This window comes from Macaca nemestrina, chromosome 10 (genome assembly GCF_043159975.1).
Source record: "Macaca nemestrina isolate mMacNem1 chromosome 10, mMacNem.hap1, whole genome shotgun sequence".
NCBI lineage: Eukaryota > Metazoa > Chordata > Mammalia > Primates > Cercopithecidae > Macaca > Macaca nemestrina.
This window is the reverse complement of record NC_092134.1, coordinates 41,975,454-41,997,806: the sequence shown is the minus strand read 5'-3', so window position 1 is coordinate 41,997,806 and position 22,353 is coordinate 41,975,454. Positions and strand designations below refer to the sequence as shown.

At 34.8% G+C, this 22,353-nt stretch overlaps 1 protein-coding gene across 3 annotated transcripts in view; it reads right to left on the bottom strand.

Annotated features, from left to right (window-relative positions):
• LOC105483740 (decorin) overlaps positions 1 to 17,086 on the bottom strand; it is a 37,401-nt gene extending 20,315 nt beyond the window's left edge. Inside the window, exons 1-2 of one of the 3 annotated variants that reach the window (XM_011744719.2) lie at positions 16,835 to 17,086; positions 12,597 to 12,840 (exon numbers count right to left, since the gene is read on the bottom strand). In XM_011744719.2, coding sequence (XP_011743021.1) covers positions 12,597 to 12,807 — 211 coding nt within the window. In that variant the 5' untranslated portion in view covers positions 12,808 to 12,840; positions 16,835 to 17,086. Of the gene's footprint in view, positions 1 to 12,596; positions 12,841 to 13,625; positions 13,832 to 16,753; positions 16,776 to 16,834 lie in introns of those variants that run through there. The other 2 variants (XM_011744720.2, XM_011744718.2) reach the window with 2 other exon arrangements.
• Between the last annotated feature and the right edge of the window lie 5,267 nt (positions 17,087 to 22,353).

Here is a 22,353-nt window from a genome sequence, read left to right as displayed (position 1 = left end):
CGAAATATTTTTTAACCTTTGGTAGAAGCAATCTCTCCATCATATCTGAAACTGGAAGTACTGAAGGTTATTTTTTCATCAATTCAACAAGCCTTTATTGAATACCTCCTGGGCAGCCTAAATTTATTAGATCCTGGGAATATAGCAAGACCAAAGCAGATATTGCCCATGACTTCATAAAAATATAATTCAGTTTACCATTTTCAAGTAAAATAAAATTACAACAGGGTATAATAACTGCTATGTTGAAAAAATCACTTTTCAATTTTGAGTTTTATGTAAACATACTTGTAAACCACCATGGTAGCCATATTTTGACTGTCTTCATTTCTTCCATGAAAATTACAGAAAACATACCTGAAGCTACCAATTTGTGAGTCTTTTCTAAGTAATTTTTTCTTTACAATATCACTACTTCATTGATAGTTGGGGTTGCGGGTAGAATCGTGTTCTTAATTCAGTGACCACCTATCTTCATAAATTTAAGTATCAAAATGCAGGTAAGTCTGAGCTTATGTATATATGTTACATCAATGTATAACTTTTATAGACACAGTTCCCATCAAAATAACAAGAGTTAAGTGTTTTCAGTGATGAACAGTAAAATACGAGAACAGTTACCTTGTAGGAGGTTGTTTAATGACACTGTACAGTTGTAATCACTGCCATTTTCAGAAATATCAATTTGCTAATTTCATGCAATTAGGAATAGTAGACTTCTGCCAAATCTTTGATAATTAGTGTTCTCCAACCCAGAAAAGACAAACTTCTTTTCATTTGGAAGGTAGTTACTACATTTTATCATTCCTTCTTGGGCACCTTCATTGAAGTCCTAATTTCCACTTATGCTTACTTTTATTCACTGGTGAACTTAAATTCTAGTGACTCTCAACATTTTGTCAATGCGAAACTGCAGATAAAATTTCAAATGTGTAGGGAAAGAATGATGTCTCTGGTGGCTGACACTTTTGATTACATTGTCATCCTAAAATTTTGTAACAATAGGAGCTACTTAAGGTAATTTATATACATCTTATTTCTAGAGATTCAGAAAAAAGGAATACCATCCTCAGGATTCTAATTCTTGTATTTTAGTTCTTCGAGAGCCATTTCAATGATTAAAATCGTAGTTCTACAACCTGCTCTGAATTAGTAAATTTATGTTTATTTGGGGGATTTCACATATTAATATTTTTTAATTAATAATTTAGTTTTAGAGTTTATTTTTTAAAATGAAAATATGTTATTATTTACCTTACAACAACCCGATGAGAGAGGTAAGGCAGTATGGTAATCTCATACTTTCAGACAATTCTTTTAAGAAGTTTCATAACATGAACAAATTTATCTAGTTAGGAATGACAAAATGTGGATTAGATGACAACTCTCCTGGCTTCCAGCATGACTTTTTTTTCTGGCATACCTATCTGTATCCCCTGAAATAATTGTTCTGACATCAGACCCCGTAATATGCTGTACCTGTAAGGGGTAGATAACGCATTGGAGTGTTAACTAGCTTGCTCAAAGACAAGAGGCAAAGTATAATGGAGAATTTATCCTAGTTATTATGAGTTCTCTGAACGTCATAAAGGGAAGGGCCCTTAAATATCAGCTAGTCTATGGTTCCCAAATGCTGATTAGGCAGACTCTGTGATGAAGTTTTTAGCAATCTATATCAAAATTTAAAAAAAATCAATAAGAGCAGTGTGGTTAGTTTAAATTATCTCACACACACGCAGACACTCCACACACACCACACACACACACACACACACACACACACACACACACACAATTTCTGAGACCATCTGAGACCAGTTCCTGCCTTCACTTCCATTTCTACTTTTAAATACACGTTCTTTAAAAAATGATTATGATAGCAGATGGCAGGCTCTTCTTTTGTTAGGTTTGGTATTGACCTTAATGAGAAATTAGCATGTTCAACATTCAAAAAAGTTTACTTATCCCAGAAATCAGAGAATTTCAAGCCAGTCTAATCTTCTCATTTCATAGGTAAAGAAACAGAAACCCAAAGAAATTAAATAGCTTATCGAAGGTGCCTCATGGCTAAAGTAGACCAAGAACCAGGATAGTCTGAGTCCTCACTCCAGAAGTATGTGGGATTTTTTGTTTTTTGTTTGTTTGTTTGTTTGTTTTTGTTGTTGTTATTGTTTTGAGACAGTGTCTTGCTCTGTCGCTCAGACTAGAATGCAGTGGTGTCATCTCAGCTCACTGAAACCTCCACATCCTGGATTCAAAAGATTCTCCCGAATAGCTGGGACTACAGGCGTGTGCCACCAACGCCTGGCTAATTTTTTGTATTTTTAGTAGAGATGGGGTTTCACTGTGTTAGCCAGGATAGTCTTGATCTCCTGACCTCATGATCCGACAGCCTCGGCCTCCCAAAGTGCTGGGATTACAGGTGTGAGCCTCCGTGCCTGGCCGTGGTTTGCCATTTATTCATGCAATTGATCATTGTGCATATTTTCTAATGTTGATCTACAGCTATTCCTTGAGCATATTATACTCATTCCTAGCTACTCATTTTTGTTCATACAATGCATATTTTATGTAAACTCCACTTATTCATTTTTTTCTATTTCCATTCTAACAATGCCTTGAAGCACATCCGTTATCTCCTCACCTCTGTAATATTCATCCTGACTACCCCTGTATAACAGTAATCTTGCACCGCTGAACTTCTTATAGGCTATAAATTTATAAGTTTAAACTATACTGTCCTGTATTTCAGGGTCTTTGTTTGTTTTGTTAGTGTATTTATTTATTTTTTTCCTGGTAAGGAGGACTAATTATTGTTTCACATCAGCAATTTGCTCTGGCTGCTTTGAAAACAGGAAGAACCTTTCTGATTAATTAATTTTCAAGTCTTATCTGCCTTGCTGTCCCATGATGAAAAGTTTATGAGTATGGCTTTGAGATCATTTCTGCCGTGTTCTGTTGTAACCATCTCCCTATAACCTGCTATCATAGGAATTTTTATTTTTCCTCAGAAGTATTAGGATACAACTGGTTATAATGATTACATATTTTTTCCCGATTCTCAGTTGGCCAGGAACATTTTATAAATGAATGCTACTTACTGTCAAATATGTCATTCCCATTATCTGCACGTGAAAATTGCTCTCACTTTCTTCAGTGTCTTTGCCATATTTGTGAAGCACCTTTTGTCACATAAATATCTAAAGAAGACTGATTTTTCTGTCTTACAGGGTGACTACTCCAGCAGTAAGAGTTCCTCTACATGGCATATATTTCTCCTGGGAAAGGATCAATTAGAAGCTTCTAAATGAAGAAACAAATCCCCATTCATAGGTTTGTATTGTCAAAAACAATTAATCCCGAATCTGATTAATCCTCTAAATTCCAAAAGAAAATGAAGAAATTGTGAGTCTGTAGTTTAAGGGAGAGATAAGAGACGTTTCAGCTGGGTGCTGTGTCTCTTGCCTCTAATACTAGAAATTTGGGAAGCTCAGGCAAGTGGATTGCTTGAGCCTCTGAGTTCAACACCAGTCTGGGCAACATGGCAAGACCCCATCTTTACAAAAAATTAGCTGGGCATGGTGGCACAAGCCTGTAGTCCCAGCTGCTCGGGAGGGAGGAGAGGTTGAGGCTACAGTGAGCTGTGATCATACCATGCACTCCAGCCTAGGCAACAGAGTGAGATCCTGTCTCAAAAACAAAAACAAAATTAAAAAAAGCTATTTTTAAAAAAGCAATGTATGTACTTCATCTGGATCCTGATTCATATAAATAAACTATAAAATATAGCTATTTTATTTGAGAGCTTTATTTTTCAGAGAAACATACTGACGTGTATTGATAGATAAAATCATATATCTGGAATTTGCTTTAAAATGATATGGAAGTGGGTGGAGATAGAAAAATAGTGGCATTAGTTGACATTGATTGAAGCTCTGTTGTGGGTACACAATGGGGTCATTTTATTCTGTAGAATTTTCATATTTAAACATGCTCCTATAATAACAATTTTTTATAAGACCGTTATGTGAATTTCAATTCTGGTTCCTCTTCTTGATCTTTAAGATTAGAAGACATATTGAGGTCGGGCATGGTGGCTCAAGCCTGTAATCCCAGCACTTTGGGAGGCTGAGACGGGCGGATTACGAGGTCAGGAGATCGAGACCATCCTGGCTAACATGGTGAAACCCTGTCTCTACTGAAAATACAACAAAATTAGCCGGGCGTGGTTGCGGGCGCCTGTAGTCCCAGGTACCGGGGAGGCTGAGGCAGGAGAATGGTGTGAACCTGGGAGGCGGAGCTTGCAGTGAGCCAAGAACGTGCCACTGCTCTCCAGCCTAGGCGACAGAGAGAGACACTGTCTCAAAAAAAAAAAAAAAAAAAAAAAAAATTAGAAGACATATTCTTTAAACCCTCTGTCCTCAGTTTTCTTAAGTCTTTCACAGAATTTTTGTGAAAATTCAATAAGCTATGCTACAAAATAATCTCCTACCATAGTGCATAGCAGCGTCTCAAGTATTGCTACCTATGATTATTATAATAAGCAAAACAGAGGGTGTTGCTCTCATTATCTTTCTGAATAATCTTTCTGATTATTCATCTGTAACTCCTTTTTTTCTGTACAATCACCATGCATATCATCCTAGAGACTGAAATCTGTTTTTCAGGTATGTCAAACACGAGGTGTTCATCTAAAGATCTTGGTCCTGAAATGTTTTTTTCTTTACAGTTATTTCCTGCATTCATCATTGTTCCCATGAAGTTCAGGGCCTTTGGGGTGCTTGTCGTCCTATCTCTGCCTTTGGATGAGCCTTCAGTTTAGGAAGCACATGATCCGATCCCCACTGAATAATTAGACCCCTCAAAAACTGCTCCTTGTCAATTTAACCCTATTTTAATGGTGGCAAATGCTACACTCTTGTAAATCTATAAAATATTACTCTTTGTTTGTACATCATTAGAGTCAGAATGGCTTGGGTTAAAATCAACTCGGCTATTAAGGAGAGATGACCAGAATCTCTAAGTTAGCATTCCTCAGGCTCCATTTCCTCATCTGAAAACACCAAGCCTGAAGTAAATTGTGGTAGAAATACACTAGGACTAAAGATTATTTTTGATGAAAAATGCTTATTTGAAGTAAACCTAATCTTCAAAAAATATAAAAACCAATAGTATTCTATGAAACAGTTATCCTACCTTCATTTTTTAAACTTTTAAATAAATTTAAATTCTGCCTTTAAGCATATCTGATTGTATTAATTGTATGTGATTTTTAACTAAATAATTCCTATTGATAGTGATTAATTTTATGGTTATTCAGAAAATAATATAGAAAGTAAAATGTTGGCATTTTAAATTATATGTATCATTTAGGCAGGTTCAATTTACGTCCAAAAAATGTTCCATAATGAAAACAAAGTAATCAGGATATGACTTAATACTTTTCTTACAATCTTAAGTAGAAGAATTAAGTAACTATGAAGTTAATTTATAAATTAATTTAGTTATAATTATTTAACATCTTAATGTAGTTTGTAATTATTAAATAATGACCTTCATGGGGGACATGTAATATCTGTGAGCTTTCTCTACATAATATATAACTATGCTCAAACTTCTCATTAGAAATATATATAAATCTAAGTATATATGCAGATGATTATATTTTCCAAAGATGCCATACATTAAATTTTTTATCCTACATCCTCTTCTACAATAAGCATTTGTCCCATTACCATTAGAAGATAGCATCTAATTCCTCTCTCTTCCCTTTGAATGTAGGATGGTCTTTTGATGCCTCTAGGAATCAATAGACTGAAACACCATGACATTTGAGACAAGGTCAGAAAAGATTGTGTAGCTGCTACCCACTTCTTCTGGGATGCTTGCTCTGGGACAGCCAGGGGCCATAGAAAAAAAGAGAAGCCGCCTGAGGCAATCCAGAGGATAGAACAGTCAAGCTTGTGGGCGATAGTGGCAGCAACTGTCAGTTATGACAGTGAACTGTCTCAGGTGTCCAGCCCAGGCTAGCCTTCTTATGACTATAATCTCGGATAACATTTGACTACAAGTGCAAGAGTGACCCCAAGTGAGAACAGCCCTTCAGAGCCCTTGCCAAATTTTCCATACCTCAAGTCATGAACAAATTAAATTATTTTTAAGCCACTATGTTTTGGGGTAAAATTCATTCAGCTGTAGTAACAGGAGCATAGTGGTTTCCTACATTTATTTTTCATTGAGCATCCTTTATTTAACATAATTCTAAATTTTCTATTAAAACACCCCATTTTCAAGGTAGCCTGGATTAGATATTTGCTCTCCCAGTTTTTTATAAGGAGTTTTGTCTTCTTTAAAATCTAGTTATTTATTAAAGCAAATAAGATACTACTTAAGACATTACCAAAAAATCATTTCTGAATAAAGACTAGTAAGAAATAGACTTCTTTTTTTTTTTTCTTCCCTTCTTTTGGTTGTCCCAGTGATGAATAGCATTGTTCTGTTAGCAAATGTCAGCGATCTGGTAAACATCATGTTGGACAAAGGCCAGGTCGTCTTAAAACATCATGCTTTTTTTGCCATGTGGCAGGAGTCCGAATTCTAAAATTTGTTCTTACTGACTTTCAGCAATTTTTTTTTATAATTCTGCATTCAACTTCATAATTGGGACATTGGTGGTGTACTTCAGTTTTTGGGCAAATGACCAAAATAATATTTAGAAGCTCCAGCCCCAGCAAAAAAAACTTTTCTGCTCAAGGCAGACATGTTTCCCTCTTTCCATCTTAAAAAAGGCAATCTGACTGTATTATCAGTTAGACCAGGCTTCAGACATAAACAATTCTTCTCTTTAATTCTCTTCTCTTTCTAGTCAAACTCAAGGAATTTCTAAGCTTCCTGGTTTTACAGTTATCCTTAAAGGGAAGGAGCAAGGATGCACTAAGAAATCACTTCTATTTCTCAATCAGACATGTTCCCTTCTCTTTGCAGCTTGCTAGAGTGAGGAATATTGTAGAATATTCATCCAAGCATTAATTCAAGAACCAAGCCACGCATATGTTCGTGTATTCATTCATCAATCATTGATTGATATTTAAAGAGTCTAGAAAGTATAAGGCAATTTATTGTGTAGAGGTTGTACAAAGATAAATTATTGCAATACTTCTTTTCTAGTGAAGAAAACAATAAAATAGATATATAAAAAGATAATTAAAAGATATTGTATAATCATAGATACGTATATATAATTGATTAGTATAGAATAATCAAAGCAAATGTAGATTACAGTAAAAAGGCAGAAGTAGGCAAGCTACAAAAGTTAAAGCAGTCCACAGACCAAGTCAAGAGTAACTGAGTCTTGAGTGTTACAGTATATATGCTAAAGGCTTTCTCTTTTTATTAAGACTGAATTGCAAACTCATTTTTTTTTTTTATTTCTGAGGAACTATGTAATATTTTTCCACTCTTTTGAAGGAGAAAAGTTAAGATTAGAGGTCTCATAGTTTTCCTCTTTTACCCAGGGAATTGATATTTTAGCTAACCAATTCCCACCATATCCCCTGGAGCTAGGGATGTTCTTCCAAAGGAAAATGAATCACAGCTGCAGTCTCACAAAATGCCTTGATCCCACACAGCTGCCTCTCTCTCCCTCCTGGGGACTGAGAAGGAAACCAGGGCTATGTTAGTTGTCAGTCAGGTTAAGGAGACAGACGCTTCCTTTGGCCTTCTTGACTCCCTCTCTTCCTCCTCTCCATCTTTTAACCCCTTGATTCAGGAGACTTTGGGTCACATTGAGCATTACTCTTGCTTCATCTGAAGCATACTCCACTCCTACCCAATGTCAATTTAGGCAATCCAGTGGGCATACTCTGTGCACAGCCTCCTTCCCATATCACGTTTTGGAAACACCCTTTTGGTGCATTAGAAACCCTGAATGACGAACGCCTCACACCCCTGCTGCTGCAGAGCCAGACATAAATGAAAAAGGCAACTGAGCATCTAGCATTCTGTCTGCCCCTCTACAAAACTGTCCTAATTTATTTTTCTGGGTTGATTTCATGGCAGAAGTGTAATGGTTCATTTATCTCTTGTATAAGGTCTGCTTCTGGAAAACCAGTTTCCTCAGCCAAGCGAGAAGCTGTAGTACAATACATCCCAAGTGGTAACCTCTGACAAAATTTTTCACTAGTTCAAGAAAAATGAGTATGAATAAGAAGCAACTATAAAATTTAAAAAGTTGTACTTTGTCTGAGTTTTTTAAAAATTAAAACATTATTTGCATTATAACGTACATTATTAGAAACCAGTAGTTATTTGTAATGCTTCCATATGGCAAAATTAAATGTGTTTCATCTTCTGGCACCATTTCTAGAGGGCTAAGTGTGTGGGGGTGTGAATCATTTATGATTATAAAATAGTCAAATCCTTCATTGTTCTCAAATCAAACAAACTCATTTTGTTCAAAGGAATATTGGTTTGGAGAACATTGAATTGCTTAGTAAATGCACATTTTTTTTTATTCTTGTCTGTTTACACTTGGAGATGATGTGGTCCTCTTTAGAGAGGTGGAGAGAGATGGTACTATTTTGTCTCTAGCTTGACAACCCATATACTTATTAAAGACTCTTAATAAGTCTCTAATAAGTGTATGGCTTATTTTCAATTAGTATAATATGATATAATTTGAATTGAGAATAATAAGTATAAGTCATTGACAGTCTCTATTAAGTATATGGCCTATACCTATTATTCTCAAAGATAAATAAAAATGAAAGGAAATACCAGAAACAGCCTCATGTTCTTAGCCAACTTTGCCTGAAATGGTAAGTGAAATGTACCAGTTACTATAATAAGCATTTGTACATATATTTTTCTATTCCTACCCAGTGAAATAAGATATATTTCCATTCATCAAATGAGGAAACAAAGTTTTGAAAGTTTCAAGGTTACAGGTAGTAAACAGCAAAGCAGAATTTGAGATCAGAGGTGTTTAACTGTACAGCCCAAGTTCTTTCCACTACTAAATAGTTTTAAGAGACATTTCAACTCTTGAAATTTGTTTATAAGAAATATATCAAGAATTATAATTTTAATTTTGGAGACTAGTCAAAAGACAATACTTGTTCTTATTTGACTTGTCAAGACTGATTTGCATTTCAATAATGAGGTGTTAGTCCATACCAAATTATACTACCTGATGACTCTTGATCCAAAGATGAATGGCTGAGTCAGAGTACCTAAGTAAGGGAAGCTGTCTTCCTACAGGATGCCAAACATATAAAATAGAAAATCCAATCAAAATCAGAACATTTAAAAAATTTTTGATTTTTAAAAGACTAAGTTACCTTGTGGATTTATTATTATAAAGTAACTGAAAGACTTCTGAATTTGCTTACTCTACATTTATTTATAATATTACTTTTTGAAATAAATGCTGTAATTAAGAGGGAACTGATTTATGTCTTAATAGACATAAAAGAAGACAAGATATGGGTCTCATAAAATTGTGGTTCCAATTACAAGGTAAGTTGCAACAAATTCAACAAAACAACTTGGCCAATATCTATGGGGAATTCATGTTTACTGTCTCAATCCCTTATCCTCTAAAAAAAAAAAAAAAAGAAGAAAGAAAAAGAAAAAAAAACACATTTTAATACTACTCTGATAAATTAGAATTAGGGACTAAAACAGTCCATGCATTTTCCAGAGGCCTCAAATTACCCTACAGAGTAATTACATAATTTTAATTTCACAGTTTTTGACTTCTTAGCTTTGAAAGAATTGTTTAAAATTTTGATATTTAATTTTGCCAAGAATATTTCTTAGTGGGAAAAAGTAGTCAAACATTTTAATTTAAAAAATTTATTTGTATTAAACATTATTTAGATAATAAGATGACAAAGGACTTTTGTCCTTCAACACTGTAGCTTCTCTCTGCTCATTAAATGTCTGCCGAGGATAATCCATCAAGGATAATCCTGAAGACAACATTAGTCTTTGATACAGATAAGCATTAACATTTTCATCCCCAACTGCACTGCATTTATTTTCTTTTTTATAATAATTCAACCTTCATGCTTAGATCACTAGAGGACATAAAACAAATAAAAAATCAACTATATTGCATTTACGGTGAATTAGGTGGTCCATTTCTCCCTGCTTGCTTTCTTTTTTCTTAATCTGTTACTGCATGTAATCATATTATTTTAAAACTGCTTGAAGCTGCTACTATGACATAGGTACCTCATACAATTAATAGGATTTCTAAGACTGTGATTTTTCTACCAATGAAGATGTCAAGGCTCTCAACAGCTTGCCAGCATCATAAAGTAAGAAAGAGTTAGATAATAGTTAAAAATATGAAATGAGTTCATTTGGTTTTATTTAAAGTCAAGCGAATTTCATTTCCCTTTAAGAAATGTATTTTCTTAGAGATATCTGATTTTAAAATTTATAATATATTTAAATATTCACCTTTAAATTTTAAGATATTGAAAATACATCGCATGAGACCACTGCTCATTGGAACTTAGTTCTCTTAGTTAAATATGGTTTTAAAGACAAATTATTTTTATAATTTTAGCTACTTCCTTAGTATATGAGTCAGTAAACCTAGCCATAATAAAGGGATGATGTACACTTTGAGCTCCTAGAAAAGAGATAACATGTAGAAAACTTTCTTATCTAAAAACAAAACAAAATAAACAAAACAATATCAACAGCAACAACAAAATGATCACAAAGGTCCCAAGTCAGTGAACTTGCTGCTTCCTAAGACTACATTTTGTTGCTGTTGTTTCGCTTTGAACAATAGACTTATGCCCAGTGCTTTCATCAGGGTCAAGCTTTATGAACTATTTTTCATGGAAGCAAAGGCACACTATATTTACGAAAAAATAAAACTTCACTAAAGTGACTGGCCAACTCTGCTTTCCTTAAAAACATCAACCCTTCATTTTTGATAATATATGTAGTGAAAGTAATAGTACACTCTTTTAACTTGTTCTCAGAGGCAAAGTGAAATTTAACTCGCATCACATTTTTGGGGAACTTCGCCATTTTAGTAACTTCAGAAAAGATTATCCTGTGTATATCCATCAACTGGTGATTTCTTTGTCCAGATTTTTTTCAACCCTGTAATTTTCCTGCCCAAGACAATAATGCAGGTCATCTCTCGATACTTATAAAGTTTCTGAAGAGTAATCCAATCTCCCCTGTGGTGAATACACAATTCAAAAAGTAATAGTCACCACCACTAGAATATAAGATCCACAGGAACTAGGGCCATATTTGTCTTCCTCATCCTTTCCTCCCCATGCCTAGAGCAGAGTTCATCCATGATGGGTTCCCAGTATAGCTTCTGAATGAGTGAACCAATCAATCCACTGGAATTATTCTGTGGCCTTTTGAAAGCCTTTACATAACATTTGTATTTGGGTTGTAAATGGCTATACAATATATGTGTTGAAGAAGCTATTTCGAGTGTTTTTCAGTTGTTACTGCTGAATATACTTTATGTTTTTCCAGGTTCCTAGAGGTAGTTTATTCCAATTGTAGAAGCTAGTGGCACTTTTCTTCTGCAGACTGCTGCTAGAAAGCGTGTTCTGAGTAAATATAGGACTTCTGAAAGAAGTGCCTGATCATAATATGGGATTTCCTCTAGAAGGAAGTACACATGGCAGAATCATGATATAAAGATTTTTTTTTTTTCTTTTCATCTCCAATAAGAAAATACACCCCTTCCAAATGAGGAATGTGAATCAGCTGCCATGTAAACTGAGTTCATTCCCCTTTGGCCCATCCACTGAGCTTCAATCTTTCTGGAGATTTATCTTCTAAGTGTAATGCTCTTGGAATTTCCAGACCAAATTTTTCTGAAAAGATGATAAATCAAACTGTCTTTAGGGTGTTAGGCTAAAGATATATGTAACATGATTACATTGAATATTTACACCATACCTTAGTGATAAATATTTCCTTTGAAACTTTCTAAAGAATATAAGCAGCTGGATTACAAAATGTCAAAAGTACAGACAAAACTAAGGCTCAGAGATGAAGGGAGTATTTTGATAATTGAAAGATAAGATTTTGTCATAAAATTTGACAAGTTTTGCTTTTGATAACTGCATATTTTACAATTTAGTAATGCTGAAACTCTGTTGTCTGGGCTAAGTGAAGAGTAGAGAGACTGACCTGATTTTCTTAATATCTAATATTTTATAAAACCACGTTATAGAATTAAGATTAAACCATCACTCTGAAATTTTAGAACATAAGACACTGTTTTCTTCAAAATTTTATTTTGTAGAAGAAGGGATATGAAGCTCAGAAATATTTTTTAAAGTGATTTTCCCAAGATTGCAAAGTAATGGAGGACAAAAGGAAGAGGGACGGGTGGGGGCGGGGGGAGAGAGAGAGAGAGAGAGAGAGAGAACCACAACGCCACTTTTCTTTCTATCCTGTTCTGCTTCCTTTATTCCTCATTAGGTGGCACTGTGTCTCACATTTGGAGAGATTAAAACTGAAAATGCTAAACTCTCAGAGTTGCCATTCCCAAGAACAAAACAAATAAGGTAGGTAAAGAGAAACTGCATCCCACTCACCCAAGTCAGAACACTGGACCACTCGAAGATGGCATTGACAGCGGAAGGGGCACACTGGGCCTAGAGGGGGCTCATAGTCGCGGTCATCAGGAAGTTCTGGGCCTATCCCAGAAGCCTCATCTTCTAGCATAAAGTCAAATAAGCCTCTCTGTTGAAACGGTCCGGCCCAGGAAACTTGTGCAAGCAGAAGGAGGATGATAGTGACCTTCATGACTTATCTCATGTATTTTCACAACCAGGGAACCTAGGAAACAAATGAGAGTTTGAAGAAGAGTAGCACTGCCTAATCTGCGTGTTGTTTCTTATATAGTATGCCACAATAGAGTGAGCACAGAGAAAAGGTGCAATATAATATTTCATTTATTATCAGGAAGCAGTGCATTAAGAATGTATTGAAAGATGATCGGGTACATTATAGTATCATTTGCACAGCTATTTACTTAGGATGAGAAATCCAAATATTATTTAAATCTGCTTGTTTTGAATTTGCGGTATAAATTAAGATGTATACTATATATTCAAATTGTTGGCAAAATTGTCACGATAATAAATCATGTTGGACTTTTCAATGCTCACTTAACACAAGCCTTGCCATGGTCAAATAAAATTCTCTCTATACATATAGGAGATCTCCAATTTCTGCTTCAGAAATACCTCTGGAAGCCAGTCACATCTTTCCATCCTATCACATTTATTTTGGTCCAGGCCTTTCTCATCTCTCCCTAAACTACTACAAGAGCTTCCAATTCATCTCTGCCTTGCATATTTCCTCTATTTCAGTCCATCTCCCACTTTGCTGCCCGAATCATCCTCTAAAAATTCAATTTCATCTTATTAATTTCTACTACAAACCATTTATTAACTTCCTTTGACCTATCAATACTGCCCACAGTCCCTGTGCTGTATGTCAGACCACTCACAAATTGGTATGAATTAATAGCTCTAGCCACATTCCTCTCATTGTCACACCATTCCCAGTCCTCACCTGAACCCTGACAATCAAAACTACTTGCCATGTAGAATACCGACCTTGCAAGAGTGTTGTAAAGATTAAATGAGATAGTGGGCTTGTCTTCTGTGTCCCCTGGCTCATCCAGGCAGGATACTGCTTTCTCCCTCTTCTCTGCTCCCAAAGCACGTTGCTCTTACCTCTTTTAAAGAACTTATCACATTATATTGCAATTTGTTTTGCGTGCTTGGTCTGTCCCTCCACTAGTCGATGTACTCCTTCAGGGCGTGTCTTATTATTCCTTGTTCTGTACCCGGGCCTTGCACAATATTTTGCACACAAATGACTCAATTGACCATCACTTTATTGACAAGACGATTTACTCCATTTGTTCCAAGCAGTCTGATTTTTTAAAACACAAAATTAGCTTTTTTTCAATATCGAATTTCTGATATAAAACAGTTAGCGGATTGAAAACCTCAACTTGGTATAAGCAAGATCGGCTTTAAAAAAATAAATCAATTTCCTAGTTTCTCAAACATTATTTTTAATAAGCTAATACACACATATGGAAAATTCTAACTGATTTTTATATGCTGTATATATGATCTCATTTTGCTAACAGGGCATTTTGTAAAAAACTAAGTATTCTTTTGATAAATGTATTCCATATTTATCCATTCATTCCACAAGCACAAATCTATGTTGTTAAATCAACTGAAGTGCACTAAATAAATCTGAGTGACAAAATCGTAATAAATCTGAATAACAAAAGGTACTTGATTATATAGAAACAAAGTCATTTGGGAGACAAAATATTTTTTAAATCGCATTGAAACTATTGATATCTCCAAAACATAGCAGATATTTAGTCCCATCATAGTAGATAATTAGTCCGATCATCTCTACCTTGAATTGTACACTTAGATGAATCCATATTAAAGCTGTATGTTTGTAAGTAGATATTTAGAACTGTTTTGAGTCATTATCCAATTGTAGCATATTTTAAAAAAAGGAAAAGAAAGAAAGAAAGAAAGAAAGAAAGAAAGAAAGAAAGAAAGAAAGAAAGAAAGAAAGAAAAGGAGAGAGAGAAAAGAAAATAAGAAAGATCTTTGTATGTTCTAACCTTAAGGTATATTATGGAAATTTTTGCCTAGATTCTCTAGAGAAGAAACAAATGGTTTTCAGTTTCTTACATTTTTGTTCTTAGTTTATATTTACTACTGTATGTGTCTAAGGCAGCACATGTTGAATACAGGCTTGTGGCTTTTGGTTTAACAAAATATCATAAAGATTATTCTTCACACTGCCACTTTAAGTTCAACATTAAGCTTTTTCTAGGAGCCCACTCCCACTCGGTTACTGAGTTTCCCTTTAAGAGAAGACTCTTGTTTTGGCAGCCTGTTCCCTTGAATTGTATCTGAGGGAGTGGTTTTGTATCTGTTTCCCATTAAAAATGCAATGTTTATGGTTTACCACAGGCTTGCTAGCCTTGCATATTTAATGTCTTACAAGCTTAAAAGAAAAATGAAGCCAAGTAATTGCAGATTTAATAAATAGCAACGACAGTTAATGCAGATGTCGCTTTGTAATCTTTTCTCCAGAGCAGAACATGCCTGGTTTTTTCACTAACTACCCACAAAAAGAAAGTGTTGAGTATTAGCTGAGAGAAATAGTATTATAATTTATGTTTGTTTACTTCTGCTAAAATGGCACAAATTCTCCAAACAATATTCTTTTTGATTGAAGCTGAATATAGACAGCCAGCTTATAACTTCAATCACCGATTTTTATTTCACTTTCATTTGCTCTGTGTGTGTCTGCATGTGTGTGTGAGAGAGTGTGTGTGTGTGCATTTAACCCTGACTGTACTGTGAAAAAATAATAGCATGTCCAGAAACTTTGTGCAAAATCCTCCATAAAATCATCTGTTTTAAATTAGTGTCATGGTACTTGAAGACCCAACATCTTAAAACATTTCATGTGGGTTGTCAATACTGATAAATCCTTTAGTCATTTCCTTCTTTCCTTAATTAATCAGAAATATAAAGAGCAAAGAGCAGCTGTCCAAGTAGAAACCAAGGAGATTGTTATTGAGATGATATGCTGTTTAAATTTTATTGAAACTGTTTTAAGTAGTCTGAAAATGCATGACACTCTCCAAGATGCTAATTACTAATGTAATATCACTACTCCACTAAAGCTAGTTGCCATAGTTTACAAATGTTTTACCAAAAATAATAATTTCTGGTTCCTAAAACTACTTAAGCCCATTAAATGAACTATATCATTCAGATCAACATTTGCATTATGTCATCTGTGCCTTTAGTGTCACTTTCAAAGACAAAATTTAACCCTCAAGAGGTAAGTGAAGCTGTAAATGCAAAAGCAAAATTAAAATCCTACAGCACTAGATGATTAAAATTTTCAATAATATATATATATAAAATTTTAAAATAAAGAATAAAAGCAACATTTATCCACAAGCAAGGGTTACTATAGGGGGCATTTGGCTCTTTTTCTGGTTAGAAACAGCAACAGGAAAAAAAAGCCACAGGTATTTACATCACTGGCAGCCCACTTAACCAGTGGTCACTGTGTTACCCTGTTTTAAAATTAGAAAATTAACCCACATCCTCATTTTATAGTGAATGTATCTTAAAATTTCACTTGCAGTGAAGATACTGATTGGGACACTTTACATTTAAGAAATTATACAGCTTCTTTAATATCTTAGGCATTTAAGAACATAAATATTTTCAGTGTTTATTTTCACTTCTCTGGTGATAATTTCTATTGATTTCTGGGGTTGAAGAAATATACGTTAGGTATCTTCAGCTAATCACCAGAGTTCAGTTCTTCTGGGCTTTTGAAAGTTCTTAAAGCAGACAAAAATTCAGGAGAAAAATACATTTTTAAATATACAGCTCAATTACAAATGTGCTACTTTAGAACACTTTTCGGTTACCACCTCTTAAAGAGCTAAACATTCATTAATACAAACACAAAAACATTAATACAGAGAGTCATGGTGTTAGGTTACAGTTTTTTAAGAAGCATCTTTGTAAATACAGAAGAGAAAGAAATAAAACAATACATTCAATCATTTTATCAAATATTTAACTTCTGTTTTCAAATAATACTTGTTTAAAATGTTGCATAAAGACTATAAAAGTTTAAGTTTTTTTTTTCCTTTTCTTTTTCTCACCAAATAATCCCTTCTGCTCTCAACTTGACCGAAGTTTTATTAGTCTGTAGCAGAGTTCAGGACAATTATTGAAAACCATACCTTTTAATCCGGGAATTTGCCACAGGAGCCCTCAAAGCTGAGATGTAATTACGCTAAATATTCAGCTCAAGTAAAAGAGTTTGCAGGTGTGGAAAGGAGGAGGGGGTAGGTGCTGCTCTGTGACTGTCACTAGGTTGAAAACCTCCTGCTTCTACTCCATAGCACAGTTAAAAAATAAGGTTTCCCTCAATGAACACAATCCGGCTGACACCCACATTAGATCATATGGTAATGATATGTCTCTTGTATTGTAGCCAGAAACTTTATCGGCCCTTTTTTTCCCTCCCATTTGCTTTATTCTTTTTGCATCTGCTTAAAATTCTAAACTGCTTATGTAGTATAGTGGAACAACTTGATTTGAAATTTGTCTTATTGTAGATTCATTTCCCTAAGATATTGTAACTAAAGGGTTTGCTACCCCACCCCCATCCCATTTCACTCTCCACCCTTTCTAGCCTTGTTTACAAGTAGCATTTAATATACTTCCAAAATGGCATTTTTTTTCTTGCTTTCAGGATGTGTAAGTCCAGAAAAATGGAATGAAATTAATCTTGTAGTTGTTTTAAATGCGGACTGCAAAAATAAATGAGTAGCCTTATGTGAAACTACTCATTCGGATTCTTACTTGCCTTGGAGTGTTTGTGTAAATTCAAGCACTATGCTGTGGAGTTTCTCTGTGTATTTTGGACATATTTCTAAAGTGTCCTGAAAGAAAGCCATGGTTTTATACGAAAAGTATGTCATCTATCACTTTCATTAATCATAGTTTAAAATCTTTCTCATTGTCCACCAGTTTTTAAATGAAATACATAGAAAACTAGTAGTTGATCACAACATAGTTTCGTCATCTATATATGAAAAATTTGATTTTCATAGATTATACTTTTATGAAAACTAGAACTTTGAAAGGGCAATAGAATCTATGTGTCTTTCCAAATTTCAGTAATGAAAAAAAAAAAAAACTGCAACTACAAGGAAAGTATTTATTTAGCCACTGGAAATATTTTTTGAGCTTTTATAATTCCCTTGCTGGATGCTGTTAGTTGTCTCTGTGTAGATCTCTGTGTTTTGACTTGTATCATTATGCTCTGTCCCCTAGGCTCTTACCAGGTGGAAACTGGAAATCAACAGCTGTGAAACATGAGAGGATCCCCCTCCCATCCTCCAGCCTTCTTCCTTCCCTCCTCCAGCCATCAAAGTATATTCTTCCACAGTAAATATTCTTTTCCCTCAATAAAACTTAGAGAAATTAAATTGTTGAGTGGGTGTCTAAGGAGGGGGAGGGGTGTTACCACGTTATAGTTTGCCTTATTTCCAAAGCTTAGTCTCCCAGGTAAACAATTTACCCTACTCTCCATCTCTTTAATATTTAATAACCACATATCTAGTTATTCTGATAGTTTAGACAAAGGCAAGCACTACTGTCCCTGGACATTGGTGCGAAAGTTCATGATCCCCTTACCTGGAATTTATTAATTTCCTTTCTGAACTCTCCTTATATGGCATTTATCTCTTTTTGATGACATATAATCACTCCTGCCTCACATTGTAATTATTTATGTACATGTCTTACTCCAAGGGAGGAATGACATTGTGCTCATGTTTGTAGAATCCCTGCACCCAGAATAACCATGGTATATACTAAGTTACCAAGACACATTTACTAAATTAGTAAAGACAATCAAATGATTGGCTACGGACCATACCCAGACTGGTGTTTTGCCCCGATCCTGGTTTACTATTTATCAAAACTTAACTAAAGTGTATATCAAAACCCCACCAAAGTGTATATGACAAATTATGGCAATCATTATTACAAGACAGAGAAAGAGAGAAAAGGAAGTATTGAAGAAAAGGTAGAAGAAGAATAAGGAGGAGGAGAAAAAAAAGACATAATGCCTTTTTATGTAGATAATTTTACTTTTATAAAAGCAGAACCATTATGGTTAAGATTTAGATCTTGTTCCTTCCCCCACCATAGTAAGCTGTATGAACTCAGGCAACTTACTTAACCTCTCTGAATTTCAGTTTCCGTATCTGAAAAATGGATAGAAGTTCTTACCTAACTCATAGTGCTGGAGTAGAGGTTAAATAAGGCCATATATATAAAACACTTTACTCAGAACTTAATCCTTATAAGTGAAAATCTCCATAAATGCTAGCTTTTATTATGTTCTGATATATTTCAAAACAATCCTTTGAGTTAGAAAAGATAAGTCATATTTACTATTTCTGTTTTACAAATGAGAAAAGGGAAGCCCAATGGCTTGCCCAAGTTCACAGAGCTGGCAAGAAGCAAAGCAGAAACTAGTATCCAGGTCTTCTCACATGTAATCCAGTTTTCATTACTAAACTGTAATATATCTTAAGAAAGAGCAAGCAAAGTCTTATTGTATAGAAAATTAATTATCAAAGTTTTGCGATAACATCTTTTCAGACTATTTTACAAACCATGACCAAGTTACACTGCTTTTAAAACTTTATTTAATTTGTTCAGGAACAAATAAAAATTTCCTTTTTGTTGTTGTTGTTTGGAAAGAAACTCACCTCCAAAATCTCAAGCATTTTACCAAACGTCATCATATTTAAAAGCTGCATCTTTAATCACAAGTTACATCTATTGTCATACTAATTTTTCAGTAGAAGAAACTATGTCCCAACAAAGGCATATGCAGTTAAGTCACCAAGAGGTCGTGACACCATGACCAGAAACCAGGCCTCTTGCAATCCAACATGCAGTGGAACCATTTTAAGGTTAGAAACAGCACTGTGCACAGATTGCTTAAACTCATTCTGGCTTGGAATGTTTGGGGTAGGATTCCCTGAATCCCTAACTGTCATGTAGATATGTGAAATATTCCAATTCAGAGCACATCCCACATCTACTGTTAGAACTACTTAAACTTTGGTTTCTACTGTCAACCCACTAGCTAATAGGGTTAACTGTATTCTGCACATTGTCGAAGTTCATCTCAGGACCATTCTCTCTCATTGACATCACATACAAAGTATTTAATTGTACTTGATCATTAAGGATATGAAGAATGCCAGAGCTTAGAAAGGTCTCCTTCTGACACCCCTTTCCTTTCTAAGAGGTCTGGAGGCAAGTGATTATCTTCACAATCTTGATGTGACTGATTTGTCTGTGGATTGATTCTTCAAAGTCAGATCTGGGTCTGGTGTGAATTGTCTGGCTTTATACTTGCCACTGTAGACAGAGTTCTTCCCTAGCTGAGAAAGATGGCTAGGGTGGAACTGAGGGCACTTTGAATACAGAATCGCTTTAAAGAAAATTTGGTGTAGAAAACTTTTAGCTTGGCTATCTTCCCATGCCTCTATTCCTCCATCCCTCACCATTGTGTTCTGTGTCCTGGTACCTTGTACAAGTAACTTAACCTCTTTGTTCTCCAGGTTTTTAACCTATAAAATGTGAATAGCCACAGTGATATCTCCTTCATAGGTTTATAGTGAGGTTCAAAGAAGTTCAATACATAAAACATTTAGAACTGTGCCTGACACATCTCAAACAACACATGAGCATTTGTTGTTGCTTCTGCTGCTGCTTCTCTTGTGGTTTTTGTTATTACAAACCTTACCTTGGACACTCCAGTACAATAACCAGACTGCACGTCTTTTATAGTCCAATGGGTTTTCCGCCTAACAACACAAGAAATCAGTTAAGCTATGATATAGTTTGGAGTTAGATAAGCTTTGGTTTAAGCCTTGACTTTGTATTGTTAAATAACAGCCTGGTTTTCTTTATGCATAACATTTTATTGGGCTCCAAGTCCAGCTGAAATCCATTCATGGACTTCATAAGGAAACAGACTTCAGGTTAAGAATTTCTACTCTGAACAGTAAAGTAGAAATGGGAATAGAGACAGGGACAGGATAAGTAATGAATTAAAATAGATTAAAAAGTATCAAGGAGATATTCAGTTCCTTAATTGGCTGACTCTTCTTGATGCTCTGGGGCATCTTCTTTTGTCAGTTGTAATCAATTAAAAGATTAATTATTATTTCCATAATATTGATTAGTTCGTACTTGGACAGTAAATCAACATTTATTGAATATCCATTAGTCTGCACAAGGTACATACCTCTCTGTAAAAATACAAGGAAATTTACAATAACTCATCAATCAATTAATCAACAAATATAGACGGAGGAACCACTGTGGGAAGAAGTGTTAATACCAGGCCCCGTGGAAGATACCAAGAAATACAAAGTACGAAGTGAAGGGCATAGCATAGCCTCAAGGGAAATAGGTTGCATAAGGAGATATGGCATAAACTATAGATTTCTATAATAATATTTTAGTTTCAGCATACCAGAAAACTTATAATGTATAATTCCTGGCCAAAGTAAAGTATGATGTAATTAAAATAATTGTCTTAGAAAGTCAGAGGAGGGCTTCAGGGAGGGATCACTTTACATTTGAGTGGTTAGGTAAGTGTTTATAATGAACAAGGTACAATTTGAGCTAAATCCTGAGGGATGAAAAGAATGTACATGGAGAGAAAAGAAAGAAATGTCTTTTTATGCTGGCAAAATGGCACTAACAAACCTTGGCAATGGGAAAGCAGAGGTCAATAAATAAATCAATGTGGCTTAAGCAGATACTTTCTTTCAAAGAAGCCGTGAGCTCCTTTATTTCTTTGAATATTCAGTAACTCTCATGGTATCTGACATGTCAAAGTCACACAATAAATGAATGTCCCATGTTTATGGAAATAACTAAAGGGAGATAATGAAATAAATGAAGGTAAGGTCTAACTGTGGAAGGACTTGAAATTCTCCCATGGAGCACTTTTCCATTTATTCATTCATTTGTTCATCAAATATTAATTTGGTGATGAATATGTGCCAATTATTATGCTTGAATCTTAATGTTATCAAAGGTAATTGAATGAGGTAATAACATGATCCAATTATTATTTTAGAAAATCAAATCTAGCAAGTACAGGTAGGGTGGTGAAACTAGAGTCAAGGAAACTAGTTAGAAGGTTATAGAGCTACTTCTCAGGAAGATGATGTAATACATTAAAAAGAAAAGTCTGGAACACTCATTCTGCACAAGGCATCATGGTACATAGTCAATTTTAAAAGCACAAATAATGTGTGATGAGGCCACGCACTCTGAACACTGCCCTCTGCACCACTCTAACCAACACTTCTGCCATTGTAAGCGATAGCACGAGCAGTTGACTGCTTTGTTTGCATTTTCATCTCCAAGGAGAATATGCTTCCAATGGAGAGGAAGAACAAACAAAAATGATTACGTTAAGTAAAGTTCTTGATGTATGTGAAAATTATAAGAAATTACTCATGCTATGTGAATTCAACTTTACTTTTAGGGTACTAAAATAATGTATCATCTTGAAAGGGACTCTAGTCTGAGCAATGTTGGAGAATCACACAATCTGAATTATAGAATGACAGAAAGAAGGAAAGATTCATGTGGAATTTTCCCCTGATTGGCTGGCTTTTCACATGGGAAAGGACCTTGTGTTCATTGA